The sequence below is a fragment of the Dromiciops gliroides genome, chromosome 2 (assembly GCF_019393635.1).
Source record: "Dromiciops gliroides isolate mDroGli1 chromosome 2, mDroGli1.pri, whole genome shotgun sequence".
In the NCBI taxonomy this organism is placed as follows: domain Eukaryota; kingdom Metazoa; phylum Chordata; class Mammalia; order Microbiotheria; family Microbiotheriidae; genus Dromiciops; species Dromiciops gliroides.
This window is the reverse complement of record NC_057862.1, coordinates 680,808,814-680,824,029: the sequence shown is the minus strand read 5'-3', so window position 1 is coordinate 680,824,029 and position 15,216 is coordinate 680,808,814. Positions and strand designations below refer to the sequence as shown.

At 40.4% G+C, this 15,216-nt stretch overlaps 1 protein-coding gene across 1 annotated transcript in view; it reads right to left on the bottom strand.

Annotated features, from left to right (window-relative positions):
* Positions 1 to 487: 487 nt before the first annotated feature.
* The window catches only part of LOC122740173 (OX-2 membrane glycoprotein-like), a 20,607-nt gene continuing 5,878 nt past the window's right edge, over positions 488 to 15,216 (bottom strand). The window contains exons 3-5 of the mRNA XM_043982053.1: positions 4,767 to 5,066; positions 2,166 to 2,293; positions 488 to 583 (exon numbers count right to left, since the gene is read on the bottom strand). Coding sequence (XP_043837988.1) covers positions 488 to 583; positions 2,166 to 2,293; positions 4,767 to 5,066 — 524 coding nt within the window. The remainder of the gene's footprint in view (positions 584 to 2,165; positions 2,294 to 4,766; positions 5,067 to 15,216) is intronic.

The window sequence follows — 15,216 nt, the reverse complement described above, 5'->3', positions numbered from 1 at the left end:
AAAACAAACACAAAAAAAAATAAATAAAAGGAAAAAAGTTAAAAAAAAAAAAAGAGAGACACCAGAGACAGGAGGAAGGCTTCCCTGGTATTTTGAGATGTTGGGGAAAATCAAAGATGATCCCAAGTGTTAGATGAACTCCTTGTGATGAATTTTTGAATGACCATGGCCAAGAGTGTCATCAAACCACCAGATATGCATGAGTCTCTCTCCCTTCAGATCATTGGACTCCCAAGTCCATGAAATCACAGATGCAGCCGAGTATGTCAGTTTAGATCTGTACAAGATACAAAACCAAACATCCCTGAATGGCGGAAAGCTCAGTAACATTTTTGAGACTTGTCTTGAAAGAGCCAGATGGTTGCACTCCCTTGGGCAGGGCCCCAGGAGGTTTTCTGGGTTTGTTTGGGGTTTGGGTTTTTTTTTGCCATTTTCAGCAACACAGCTGAGTACAGGTTTCAGAGTACTTCCAGTATCAGTACAAGGGTTACACATCTTCAGTCCTTTGTTGCTCAGTGATAGTGGCAGAAACTTTGCTTGAAAACCTTCCACAGCGGATCTTTGGAATCAACCAAGTGAAGGCCTGTTAGGAGATGACATTGGTGAATTTCTCAAGCACTTTCTGTTTGTTGTTGTCATTTTTGGTTTTGTTTTTAACCAAAATTCAGGAAAACATATTTAATTCCGTAAATAAACCTTTCCTAACTCCCATAGGCTCAGAATAGGAGTGCAATGTCAAAACAAAGCATTGCCCTTATAGTGCTAGCAGAAAGGTGCTAGAGCTGAGGTCAGGCAAGTGCTCCAACTGTGGCTGTCCAATCCATAAAGGGCATTTCCATGAAGGACCCTTGACAGCCCTTTGAATTTCCTTTTCTGTAAAATGAGGGATTTGGAAATGATCTCTAATCATTACCCTCCCTGCCCCTGCTCTCCACCCCCAATACTAAATTTAACTCTTATCAGGAGAATATGGGAAATATGAACTCAGAAGATCTGGGTTCAAAAACCTGCTCTCCTATTTCCTCTCTCTGTGAAGAGTCACTTCAAGTCTCTTCACTTCTTACTTTCCTAATACAATAAACTCATAGATTTAGAGTTGGAAGAGTGATCTGAGGCCATCTGAAGGTCTCAGACTTATAAATCTGAAAATGACATTAGAGATAGATGAAAGAGCCAACATGGAGCAAAGAATTGGTTGCTTGATTTGGAATTTAAAAATCCTGGGTTCAGATACTGCTTCACGAATTTATTAGCTGTCGACCCTAGACAAATAATTTCATCTCTGTGCTCAGTTTCCAGTTTTGCAAAATGAGGGTAATAATAAAACCTATAAGAATCAAATGAGATGATAGAGGTAAAGCACTTTGTAAATTTCAAAGTGCATAAAATGTTACTTTTATCTTCATCATTAATGCCTCATTTGCAACTCCATTAGGTGTTCTTTGTGGCTGAGTCCCCTCCAGGGATCTTTATAAGTGAATTAGCTTTGAAATTCTCTAGCACAGGGGCAGCTAGAGGGCACAGTGGATAAAGCACCAGCCCTGGATTCAGAAGGACTTGAGTTCAAATCCGACCTCAGACACTTCACACTTATTAGCTGTGTAGGGTCGACCCTGGGCAAGTTACTTAACCCTCATTGCACCACAAAAAAAGAAAAAAGAAAAAACAAATTCTCTAGCACTCTTACCCTATGACTATATCTACTTAGCTATATGATCTTGCACCCCTCCCCAGTGAGAACAGATATCATGGATTATCAAAATAGCTGAAATTTGTATAGCATGGTAACTGCCCAAAGCACCTGACATCCTTTACCTCGTTTTACTTTAACAATAATATTGTGTTTGCCTTAAAATGCATCTTGCTCTTTTAGTTATTGCATAAACTGAAAATATAAGAACAAAAGGGCAAGGAAGTGCTATTATCTCCATTTTATAGATCAGTAACTTCAGAGAGGAGGAGTAACTTGCCAAGAGTCATGTGGCTATTCGATGTCTGAGCCAGAATAAGAATCCAATTCTTCCCAGATTCAAGAAAAGAATAGTTTCACTCTCTGAAATCTCTAACCTCACAAGGTATTTTACACTATCTCCCTCACCCCCAGACAAATACATTGGCTGCCATATGCACAAAACAGCCCTTGGGTGAGGAATTTTCATATTTACCAAGATCAAAGCTTCACCTCCTTGGTGGGTGCCTGGTTTTTGTTTCCGTAAACAACAAAGATAGAGTCCCAGGAAAAGGAAAGTGATGATCACAGAAGAGAAGCAGATTAAGAAGGTCTTCTTTGTATCTGAAAGATGAGAACATCAGGAGGGGAGGCTTTATGAGTTAGGGAATTTAGTGTGGTGACTGGCACATAGTAGGACCTTAATAATGCATATTTATTGAGTGACTACATGGCATAGGATCATAGAAAGAAAGGTTACCTCTGGAACCATGAACCTAAACCTGGAAGGGACACAAGACAGCACCTGGTCCAACCCCCTTATTTTACACATGAGGAAACTGAGGCCCAGAGAGTTTTTAAGAGTCTTGTCCAAGGTCACACAGATAGCAAGTTGTAGAGATGAGATTTGAACTCAGGTACTCTAAGCCCAAATTCATTAAATGTTCCACTGCACCATAATGGAGGAGTCGGATTCTAGTTTGTGTCTATATAACTAAAAGAGAGATTTAGAATATTTCATATAGTCAATAGAAAAGGTGAGGGAAGATTGTAGGACCAAAATCTAGGCCACCTAATTCCACTGCCCTTCCCCCTGCCCTTGACTATACAATGGAAATTATTATTTAGACTCCAAATTCAGCTCTCTTTCAATATAATCCTGCTATCTCTCTGTTGGTAGGCAGGACCTAGGAGATTCCTATAGATATCATAGGGTTAATAAAACTAAGTCAAATTAGGGGTTTTGTTTCAGATCCTTATGAAACTAAAGCCAGAATAGATAGGTGTGGTTGAATAAAGGGAAGTCATGACATGTGACTGGGTTGGCATTGAGGGTAATTGAAAGGTCACAGAGTCACAAAAGCAAAAGATTTCAGAGTTGCAAGGAACCTGAGTATTCATTGAGTAACTGTGGTCTAACCCACACCAAAGAAAAAAATCCTTCTCCAAATACCCTACTCTTGGTAATCTGGCATTTGCGTGAAGATTTTGATTCTATGTGTTAGTACAGACCATTCCATCTCTGGTTAGCTCCAATTGTTGGATTTTTCCTCTCCCATCAGACATTTAGTGGCCCCTCTGGGATCAGTCAAAACACAGTCTGATCCCCCTTCCCTCTGCCTGGAAGCTCTTAAAGAACTTGGATAAATGTAGCACGCTCTCCTCTCAGCCCAGCCCAGCCCACATCCCCACCACCATCCTTCCAGTTTTCTGTTCTTCAGGCTAAATATCTGCCATTCCCTCACCAAATCCTCGTAAATCATGGACCCAAGATCTAAGAAAGTGAATATGGAACAGTAAAAAGAGCTAAAGGATCTGAATTCAAATTCTTTCTCTTCCATTTATTATATGTGTAGCCACGGACAAGTCACCTCAGTTCCTTGGGCCTCAGTTTCCTCACCGGTAAAATTAGGATATTGGAATCCCCTCACTTATCAATGCCATTCATAAACCTGGCACCCAGAAGTGATCAGTTATATTACTTCTGATGTAGTCTGACCAGATCTGAGTGCAGTGGAACCATAACTGTGCACCACCCCAATCCTTAGCCTTGTAAATCTCCATTCCCTTAACCAAAAATACTTCAGCTTTGGGTAAAGTGGCTAGGGTTGGCACCACCTTCATCTGTTGTCTCCTACTGAGTTTGCTGTCCATTAAATCCCTAGGTCAAAATGACAGTGAAAATTGTCTTCAAGTAGTGAAGCAGAAAGATGTTTTTTTTTTCCTTTCTTTTTGCAGGGCAATGAGGGTTAAGTGACTTGCCTAGGGTCACACAGCTAGTAAGTGTCAAGTGTCTGAGGCCAGACTTGAACTCAGGTCTTCCCGAATCCAGGGCTGGTGCTTTATCCACTGTGTCACCTAGCTGCCCCAGAAAGAGGTTTTCAATACAGATTGGGCTAGAGAAGGGCTCTTGGTGGGAGATATCTACTACTAATAGGCCATATTTATTGAAAATCAAGATAATGAATTATTATTTGTTTTCAAATGGCTTTTTTTTGCATGTGCATGTCTACTTCTTGAAGGTGTGCTTTGGATCCCCAGGAATCTGTTATTATTATATTCTCACAAAGGCAAAGACTGATTCATTTGTATCATTGTATCCCCAGTGTCTAGAATGGTGACCAATGCATGGTAGGTGCTTAATTCTGTTTCCTGTGGTAAAATATACGCCTTTTGAAGGCAGGGAATGATTTTATTTTTGCCATTTTCTTCCCAATACCTACCATAGTATCTGGGACAGGAAAGGTGTGTAACAAGAACTTGTTGATGCTTTGTGGGGATCAGTGCTTAGTCTGGGATAGCAACATCATGTGATAGAAAGACAGAATCACTGGACATGGTATCCAAAGACTTGGGTTCAAATCTTGACAGTTACTTGCTACCTATATGACACTGGCCAAATCTTTTTTTTTTCTTTTCTGGACTTCAGTTACCTTACCTCTAAAATGAGAGTGATGAAATATTCATTTCTGATATTCTTTCTAGCTCAAAATCCATTTTTCCCCTAAATTACACAAACAACCTGTCCCTTTAACCTCCTCCTCCACTGGAAGTGTCTCCATGCCCTCCTCCCTCTCCAACAACAGCCCCCGCCTACCAGAAGGTCTGTGGAATGGATACTCCAGTTCAACCACTGTGTTAAGGAGTGGGTGGTGAATCACACACATTGGTAGCCATTCCTGGGAGAGCTGGGTATGGCTGTAGGTGAAGTTGCTTATGACAGTTACAGTCTTATTGGGGTGCCAAACATATGATAGCTGTGGTGTCCCCACTGAGCCATCTGGCATGTCCCAGGTGATCTTGGGGGCTGGTTTTCCTGTAACTCGGCAGCTCACTACCAGTACTTCTCCCTCTTCACTGGTCAGGAGCTGAGTGTCCACTTCCGGTTTTGATATGGCTGTTGGTACAATAGGAAAGTCCCTAGTTAAAAGTCCTGGAAAGCCAAGATGAGAGGAACAAAACCTCAGCTTCACCCTACCCAACCCCGAAGTCACTCTCCTGGCACTATGACTCAACCACAGTAGGGACAACCTTGAATTCCTGCCAAGTAAGGATCATCTGAAGAAATCAGAACGTTAAGTCTAGAAAGAAGACCTGGGGTGAGTGTGGGACATACCGGATGATTGTCATGTTCTGATATTTGAAGGATGGCCATGTGTAAGAATGAATTTTTTTCTGTTTGGCCCCAGAATACAGAATTGGGGACCACAGGTGGGTGGATGAGGGGGTTAGTGGTGAAAAGGCAAATGTGGGCTTGAAATCAGAAAGCAAACCAAAGACAGAAACTCCCTACGGATTAGAGCTGTCCAAAAGCAGAAGGGACTCCATGGAGAATCAGGGGGCAGAGCTCCCCCTTATTGGAGGACTCTGAGCAAAGACCAGCTGATTACTTGTTGGCTTTGGCCCTGGGGATTTTAGTACAGATCCAAGTTAGAATAAATGGCCTCTGAGCCCCTTTCCAATGCTCTGGAGCATCATGCTGCCCTCTCGTCCTGCAACCTTCAATCTCATGTGCCGAGAAGCAAGCCGCGGGCAAGCTTCCATGGGCTTTCCTGTAATGCTGGCTGAATGGGCCCCCAGTGGAAAGAAGGGGGCACTACAACTGAAATGATGTCCTTCTATAGTTATAAAAGCTAAGGATTTTGTCTATCAGTGAGAAATGGAGAACCCCATTCCCCTAACATGCCCACACAGACTTTGGGGATTTCCTTACAACAAATTTGTCCAATGTGGTTTAGTGAGCAGAATGCTAAGGTTGGAGTCAGGAAGACCCAGGTTTCAATTATTCCCCTGACACTTACTAGCTGTGGGACCATGGGAAAGCCTTTTCTCCTTGTAAGTCTACATATTCCTCATCTGTGAAATGAGGGGGTTCATACCGTGGACTCTTTCTACCTTCCCAGTCTTTTTACACCTTCGTTTCTTTCCTTCTCACACTCTGCCATCCAGTTATACAGTAACCCTGGCCTTTAAACTGTGATGTTTAAAATCTAATGTGTGATCACCTTATCTGCCCCACCCCACAGTATGTGTGTGTGTGTGGGGGGGGGTAGAACTAGCTAAGTTTACTGATAATTTCAACAACAATTTAGGCTTTTAAGCATTTATTAAAGTATATTAATGGTTAGCAAAGAGAGAGAGAGAGAAAGCTACCTTCACCTAGCTATCCATGCTTCCCAAAATGAACATGTGAAGTTCTTCCACAACAAGCCAGTTCCCAAATTAAAAGGCAGGATCTTCTGTGCATTTCACTGGAAGCTTCCTGCGGGACAGGAAGAGGGGCGGTCCCCACACACAGCTCCAAGCTAATTGGCTAGTCCATTGATTGACATGACTTACAAGGGGTCTATGAATAGACGTAATTTCCAGACACCATCTCCCTCCTCTGGGTGATTGCACTGTCTGTTCTCTATGCCTGATAAGCTTCCCCTCCTCACCTCTTCCCCTTAGTTTCCTTGACTTCTTTCAACACCCAGGAAGCTTCTTCTGGTCCTGCTACTTACTAGTGTTTTCCTTTCTAAAATGACCTTCCATCTACTCTGTAGAGCTCTTTTAGTTTTTACTTTGTTATTTATTTTTTAACTCTGCCAGTTAGAAAGATGAGCTCCTTGAGGGTAGGGCCCATGTTTTTGCTTAGCACATAGAAAGCACTTCAAATGCTTGTTTTCTGATTCCCTGGACTAGAAGGTCTCTGAGGTCCCTTGTGTCTTCTTGCATACCCTAGATCTATGATATTCCCCTTCTGGTGTACTCCTTGGATGCTGGCTGGCTGCCCCAACAAAAGGACACTAGTGAAAACCAACTTCATTTTTTTGGTGGAATTTTCTTGTGAGAGATGCCTTCCTTTTGTAATTTAACTAAGACCTCTATGATGGTTGCAAATGAATACTCTCCTTCCTCACCCCTATCTTGGGGCTAAACACATGGGTACCATGTTCTCTAAGGAAAAACTAGAAGAGACTCTGTTTTTGATGGGTTATATACCATACCAAGTAAAGGTTAGATGGACAGGATAACCTCAAAAGGGTTCTTCCTCTTTTAGGACATTTTGTTGTCTTAATGACCTTTGAAGAAACTGTCTAGGACATCCCCTCCCTCCAACAAGCTAGAAGTCAATGGATCAAAGCTATCGCCTAAAGTTGGTCAGTGGTAGGGCTAAAAGGATGGCCAGGAGTGAGCTATGTGTCCTCTTTCAGAATCCATTAACCTGTTAAAACAAGGATACACGACGTAGCTAGCTTATATACTCATGACTTCAAAAAATGACATTAATATATGACTCCTTAAAAGTAGAGATTACATGATTCTTTGTATTTATTTGTATAGCCAGCCTAGAACTATATCTGGTACATACTGCATGCTCAATATATATTTATTGATCCATTGGCCATAGACTCTCATCTGTGGAAAGGACCTTGGAGAACATTGTAACAAGAATTCTCTCTGTAACTATGCTTGGTGATGTTGAATAGGGAAGGATTCAGTCAAAGCAGTCAACTCCATTTAGGGACTATTCCAATTTCTAGATGTGTAGTGACATTTAGATCAACCTTTCTCTTGGTAACATGCACCCACTGATCCCCAATTCTGCCCTCTGAGGTCCAGCAGATCAAGACTCTTTTTCCAAGGGCAGCCAGGAAAGTACTTAAAAAAATTATCCAGGCTTGACCTCCTCAGCTGCTTCAGCCTCTTCTCCTCCAAGATAAATATCCCCTTTGCATATAAGACATTCAACTGCTGATACTCTCAGGAACTCCCCATATCTTCCAGATGACACCTGGGATTTCCCTCCCTGGCCCCCACAGCAGCCAGAATTATTGTTTCTCACCTCTTGTCCCCATTCACCCCTCAGTTCTTTGGGAGAGAGGAGGAATCTACTGATACTTATGGGTAGGAATTGGGGAGGGAGAAAAGCAAAGGCAAAATCCTCAAGTTCCTACTTCCTTCTTTGATCCCACATTATGTATGACTGGCCCACCCAAGGCCCCATCTCATAATAATAAAAGGTAAGAGTCCTATGGTACTTTAAGACTTAAAATGTATTTTCCCTCCAACATGTGAGCTAAGTAGTATTACTATTACCATCCCCATTTTTCTGAGAAGCCTGAGCTTCAAAAAAAAAAAAAAAGACAAAATTGCCCAGGGTCATTTAGCTATTTAAGTAACTGAATTGAAATTCAGACAAATGTCTCCTGACTCCAAGTTCATCGATATTTTGCATATATTTTATATGAGTACATGTTGTTTCTCTCAGAGAACAGGAACTGCCTAAGGGCATCAGCACTTAGAACAGCTCCCCAGATTTTAAGATTTTATTCCCTGATTTGGGTCATAGATTTGAGAATTTAGAAATGACCTTGAACTTCATGTCTTGCCACCTCCATGAGCCCCCACTTCCTCTTTTGTAGGAGGAGGTATAATGGGTAAAATGTTGGACTTGGTGTCAGGAAGACCTGAGTTCAAATCCTGTGTCATACAATTACTACCTGTGTGACCCAGGGCAAGTCATTGAATTTCTTCAAGCCTCATTTTCCTTATCCATAAAATGAGGATAACAACAACAGCTATCTCCCAGGATTGTTGTGTAGAGATGATGATATAACAATTGTAAAGGGCTTAACACAGTCCTTGGCACATAGTAAATGTTATATAAACATTTGTTGTGTTGTTGTTATATTATTATTAATAATTATTATTATTATTAATGTCCAGAGATGTATAGTGACCTACCTGTGGTCACCCAGTTAATTAATGGCATAACCAAAACTAGAAGGCAGTTATTTTCACTCTTATCCCATTGTTTTTTTCTATATCATAATGCCTCTCTGTTAACTACTTCCCTTCTCAAGACCTTGCTCTTCTTGACTTCCACCTTCTACTTCCCTTGGTCAGCATCTTTCTTCTGCAGCAATTTAGTGACTTCCCAGCACAACACATACTAGATCAGCTGTTTGAAAGTACAAATAATGATTTACTGCAATGGGTGGAGACCTCAGCTTCCCAGTTAAAAAGTCAGGGGAAGTGATGACTTATCTAAGGTCAAACAGCTGGTGAGTGGCACCACTAGAATTAGCACCCAATTCTGCTGATTCTTAGGCCGACTGCCTAAAAATAGCTTTCTTATGCCTTCTACTTCCTAATTGTTACTTATCTCTTGAATGACAAATACCTAGCCTCTTTGGGTAGAGCACATAAGCAGAGCTAGAGAGAATAATAGTGACCATTGACAGATCAAGATACGTCTCAGAAACCATGTAGTTCAACTCCCCTCATTTTGTATAGATGAAGAAACAAGCCAAAAGAGGCCATGGGACTTGGGTGATATCAGAGGTGGGTTTTGAATCAGTGCTCATTCTCCTGAGTTATGCTCATTGTCCAGTCAAAGTCTTTCATATTACAGATGGGGAAACTGAGACCCAGAAAATTTAAGGAACATTCTTGGTTTTTTGTTGCTGCTGCTGTTGTTGTCGTTGTTTGTTTTGTTTTGGTTTTTTGCAGGGCAGTTAGGGTTAAGTGACCTGCCCAGGGTCACACAGCTAGTAAGTGAGTCAAGCATCTGATGTCGGATTTGAACTCAGGTCCTCCTGAATCCAGGGCCAGTGCTTTATCCACTGAGCCACCTAGCTGCCCCAAAGGGACATTCTTAAGGGAGTTGACAGCAAGATAAGGATTTGAGCCCCTGAACTTTGACTCTCAAAGTGATAGGATCCCAGCTATGGAACAGAAGGAACTTCAGAGGTTATCTAGTTCAACCTCATGCTTCTTTCTTTCTTTCTTTCTTTCTTTCTTTCTTTCTTTCTTTCTTTCTTTCTTTCTTCCTTCCTTCCTTCCTTCCTTCCTTCCTTCCTTCCTTCCTTCCTTCCTTCCTTCCTTCCTTCCTTCCTTCCTTCCTTCCTTCCTTCCTTTCTTTCTTTCTTTCTTTCTTTCTTTCTTTCTTTCTTTCTTTCTTTCTTTCTTTCTTTCTTTCTTTCTGACAGATGAAGAAACTAAGACCCAGAGAGGAAAGGTGATTTGCCTAAGGTGACACAGTTATGATGAAACTGAAGCATAGTGAGACTCTTTGATATGTCCAGGGTCCCAGAATCAAAGGCTTCTAAATTGAGACTTGGATAAAACCTAAGAAGCCAATGAGTCTTTTTTTTTTTTCATTTTGAAGATGAGGAAACTGAGACCAAGAAAACTTAAGCAATTGGACCAAAGTGACACCAACAGTGTCAGAAGCAGGATTTGAACCCAGATTTTCCTGACTCCACACCCAGGAGCCTTTTCCCTAAACATTATTTTAAGGAATGTTAAATCTGGAGCATATCTTAGAGGACCATCTAGTGCATCTATCTCATTTTACAGATAAGGAAACTGAGACTCAGCGAGGCTAAATTATTTGCCTATAGTTGCATAGTTAGTAAGTATCAAGAGAAAGGATTTTTAAACCAAATCCTGTCCTCTATTCCACTGCCTCTGATAGTTATAGAAGTACAATGGGGAATTGGGTAAGTAATTAGGTGAAAGCAAAAATGTACCCATTCCCTTAAAACACTGGGGTTTCTATTGTCCCACTCAGAAGACTGCATTTTTTTCTACTTGAAAGACATTACTAGTGAAAATAATATCCATTTCTTTAGTATTTTAATTAATATTTGCACAGCCCTCTGAGGATGGTTATTTTTATCCCCATTTTACAGAGGAGTACATAGAGTCCTGAGACCTGCAATGACTTGTCCAAGGTCAGAAAGGAAAAGTTGGACCCAAGATTAGAACTCTGGTCTTTTGGTCACAAGTCTACTACATGCCATTATTCTCAAACTCCCAGCTCACCCTTCTGCAAACTGTGATTGGAAAAAACTTATTTCCTTTCCCTATCCCCTATTTCCTATGTTGCCTTACCAAAAAAAAAAAAGTGAAATAACCATGGAGTTTTGGTAAAGTAGTTCCCATATTTTTTGTGAATGTTTCCTTTTCATTCCCTCTGAATTTAGATTAATCTGTACAATTTAATTTAATTTAATCTGCTTAATCTGTACAATTTTTTAAAGTCACTCTCCCTCCTTGTTAGGAAACCATGTCTTTTAAATCACAGAAATTGAGACCCAGAAGAGACTTTAGAGGCCTTTTAAACTCATCTACGGAAGGAATATTCACTATAAATATACCCATAATCTTGTCTCTATAATATTAGCCAATGGTGTATCTTCTCCAGGAATTTGCTGACCCCTCTATCTCTCTGCAGGGCACAGGCTGGAAGTTACTTGCCTCAAATACAGCCAAAGTTCAATACCTTAGTTAAATTTTCATAAAAAGCAAACTAGAGAAAGGAAATGGAAACTCTTTGCAGTCCTCCTTGTACCAAAGTGATTTATTTCAGAAGCCAGGAAATAATCAAATCATTCTAAGGATAGACAAATTTGAAATATTCCCTTCCCTCGTGGAGTCTGCATTTTCTTTTTTTTCTTTCTTTTTTTAGTGAGGCAATTGGGGTTAAGTGACTTGCCCAGGGTCACACTGCTAGTAAGTGTCAAATGTCTGAGGCCGGATTTGAACTCAGGTACTCCTGACTCCAGGGCCAGTGCTCTATCCACTGTGCCACCTAGCTGGCCCCGAATCTGCATTTTCAAATGAGCTATAATGTGAATTCAAGTATGGGGAAAGGTAGGGAAGACTTAAACCTCCAAAGGGAGAAGGAATATGGCACAATGGACAGAGATCTTAACCTGTAGCCTGCGAAACTGAGCTCAGATTCAGGATCTTTTTATCTTTTTACCTTTGTGAGCTTGGACAAATTCAAAAAGGTTCCACAAGACCTTCTCTGGGCCTCAGTTTCCTCATCTGTAAAATGAGGGAATGGAACTAAATGACTTTTCAGCCCTATTCAAGCTTGAGAGCTATGAGCCTGACATTCTGGGATTAGATGAGCCTTCCCATGATAAAAACAGGATCCTGTTATTGCCACTGGTTCCCTTGCAAGAAGTCCCAACCCGAGGAAAAGTAAAGAGTGACCTATGACTCCAGGACCACTAGCACATGCCTGTTTGTCCTCTAGGATCCTGAGACCTTAATCATATGGCTTTGTGTGTGGAGGAAAGACCATGAGTCATTCAAATGTGCCCCAAGACATGAATTTAGACAAGTCATTGTAAATATTACTCAGAGAAAAGGAATCCAACAATGACTGTGAGGAAATTCTCACTCTCCTTAGCAGGAGTGCCTCCTCCCACAAAATGATCTTCTCTGGATTGTATATGTGTATGTATGCATGCATGTATGTATGTATACATATACATGCATATATGTATCTATGAACACATATATAATGTGTATCTATGAATATGAAAATATATGAGATATAAAATAAATAGGAAATAATTTAGATAGATATAGATTTATTTGTGTGCATAAATACACACACATTTATGTGTATATGGGTATATAGGTATTAATGTATGTAGATACATCTGGGTATCCCAAAAGTCTTAGTGCAGTTTTAAGTTAATAAAGTTTTTAAACCTCTTAAACTTTACCAGCTTAAAGCTGTGCTGACTCCAAGGACATTTAACTGTATTTATGTATGCATCTATCTATCTATCTATCTATCTATCTATCTATCTATCTATCTATCTATCTATCTATCTACCTACCTACCTATCTGTCTATCTATCTATTCATTTATTTCTTTATCTATATTTCTGTCTTCCTCTCTATCTCTATTGGCCTATCTACATCTACCTACCTTTCTGCCTTTTCTCCATTTGTCTATCCATCCATACCTATCAATTTGTCCACCGATCTACATCCATTTATCTATCTGGTAGACTTTCTATCATTTTGTGCATCCATCTAAATCTATCTATGAATTTGTCTATCCATCCCTATTGATCCATCTGTCTCCTCTCTGCCTGTCTGTCCCTTCTAATAAAATGTCAGGTCCTTGAGGGTAGTGACTCTTTTTATTTCTTTGTTTTTATATGCCCAGCTTCATGCTCAGTGCCTGGCACTTAGAAGGGTTAATAGATATATATGGATTGGTTCATTAACCCATATTAGAGTTTAGTCCTATTTCTGACTAGTTCAGAAGTAAATTAAAAGTCTCCCTCTGATACTCAATGGCTGTGTGAGCCTTGACAAATCACTTAACCTCTCTATACCTCAGTTTTCCTCACTACTAAGATGAGGTGAATAATATTTGAAGGGAGCACTACGTAAAAATAAGCTGGTGACTTACCACCCAGGTAGGAATGAACCTGTTTGTTTCTCCAAGATGTCCCCCACAATTATATTCTCAGGTCTGATAATCAAGTTGCATATGTGTAGAATAAACTGAAGGGAGGAAAATCCCTTTATAATAATCAGGAAAATAATGCCAACTGAAATTTGCATAGTGCTTTAAAGTTTATAAAATGTTTTCTGTAAATTTATTTCTTTTCAGCTTCAGACCAACTGAAGGGCAGTGGGGAGGAAGAAAAGAAGTAAAACTATTTCCACTTTACAGATGAGGAAACTGGATAGAAAAGTTAACTGACTTTGTTTTGTTTTGTTTTGTTTTGTTTTTGTTAACTGACTTTTTGGAAAGAGACATTTGAACCTCGTCCTATACAGCACTATATTTGCATTGTATTGCTCCTTTCTTTCCTTCTCCCATCACTTAAAGCCTTTCTAACCCTTGATAGTATCTCCCCTGTCTGAAATTCTCACCCACTGAACACTTCCCTCTAGTTTTGGTCACTAGATTTCCCATTACTGGAAAGGCATCAGTTGGGCTTACATTTCCTCTTGGCCTCAGTGTCTTCTCCCCTAGTTAAACTCCCATCTCTAGCTCACACATATTAAGGAAGCAGATTCAGCAACAAGTTTTAAAAAATATATTTTCAGTTTGAAGTACCAAAAACAAACAACAAAAAAACCATGAAAATGACAATGCAGAAACTTCCCTCTCAAGAAATTTCCCTAATTCTCTTCCCCAGTAGTTTTGGTCACATGATCTTCTATAAAGAGAAAGGTCACTATTGAGTCAGCTAGATACCAGATTTAATCCCATTATATGCTGGTAAAATTCAGTGGCCTGAGTATGGGAAAATTAGGTTAAAAAGTTATGGGAAGTGACTTCTCAGACCAGCTTGATTTAACATGAATTGTCCACAGATCACAGATTTTAGAAGTATAAGGGACCTCAGAGGACAATTGATCCAATCTCCTCACTTTACAGTTGAGGAAACTGAGTCTCAGAGAAATTAATTGACTTGCTCAAGGTCACACAAGTAATAAGCAATAGAGGTAGCCTTGTTGTTCATGCCCTTTGACACAATAGTCAGTGCTCCTTCAGAAAGTACCTTTTCTGTGCCTCAACTTCCCCAACTATGAAATAGAATGTTAAGACCTATATTTAGGGTATATTTTAGTAGTGTATACCCTTAAACATCCCCAAATCTTCCAAACTTCTTGATTCTCACACCTGTCAGAGACTGGTCTTGTAAACTTAACCTGTGGAGTCTACAGACACCATAGGAAGAGGAGGGTGAATATAAATGTGTTATTCTCTCTGCAATCAGGGGCTTTAGAAACAAGAAGGCCAGTATCAGACATTTTGTCTAATAGCAGCTGTTTCTATACTGTTAAAAGGTTTGCGAACTTTGTTGTAGTTATTGTTCAGTCACTTAATGTGTGTCTGACTCTTTGTGTCCTCATTGGGATTCTCTTGGCAAAGATACTGAAGTGCTTTGCCACTTCTTTCTCCCAACTCATTGTACAGGTGAGGAAGCTGAGGCAAATGGGGTTAAGTGACTTGTGCAGGTTCACACAGCTAGTGTTTAAGTCCAAATCTGAACTCAGGTTTTCCTGACTCCAAGCCTGGATCTCTATTCCCCATACCACCTCCCTGCCCTGAATTCCAATTCAAACCCAGGTCTTCTTGACTTGTTCAGTGCTGTGTCCATTGCCCAAGAAAAACAAAGGATAAGGTAAACAAAGGTCACTTCCAACCCAGCCCTGGTGTAAAGAGAAAAGGAGCCTCTTTTGTAAGGTGGGCTGGGGGAGGTGATATGGCTGAAATATTCTGA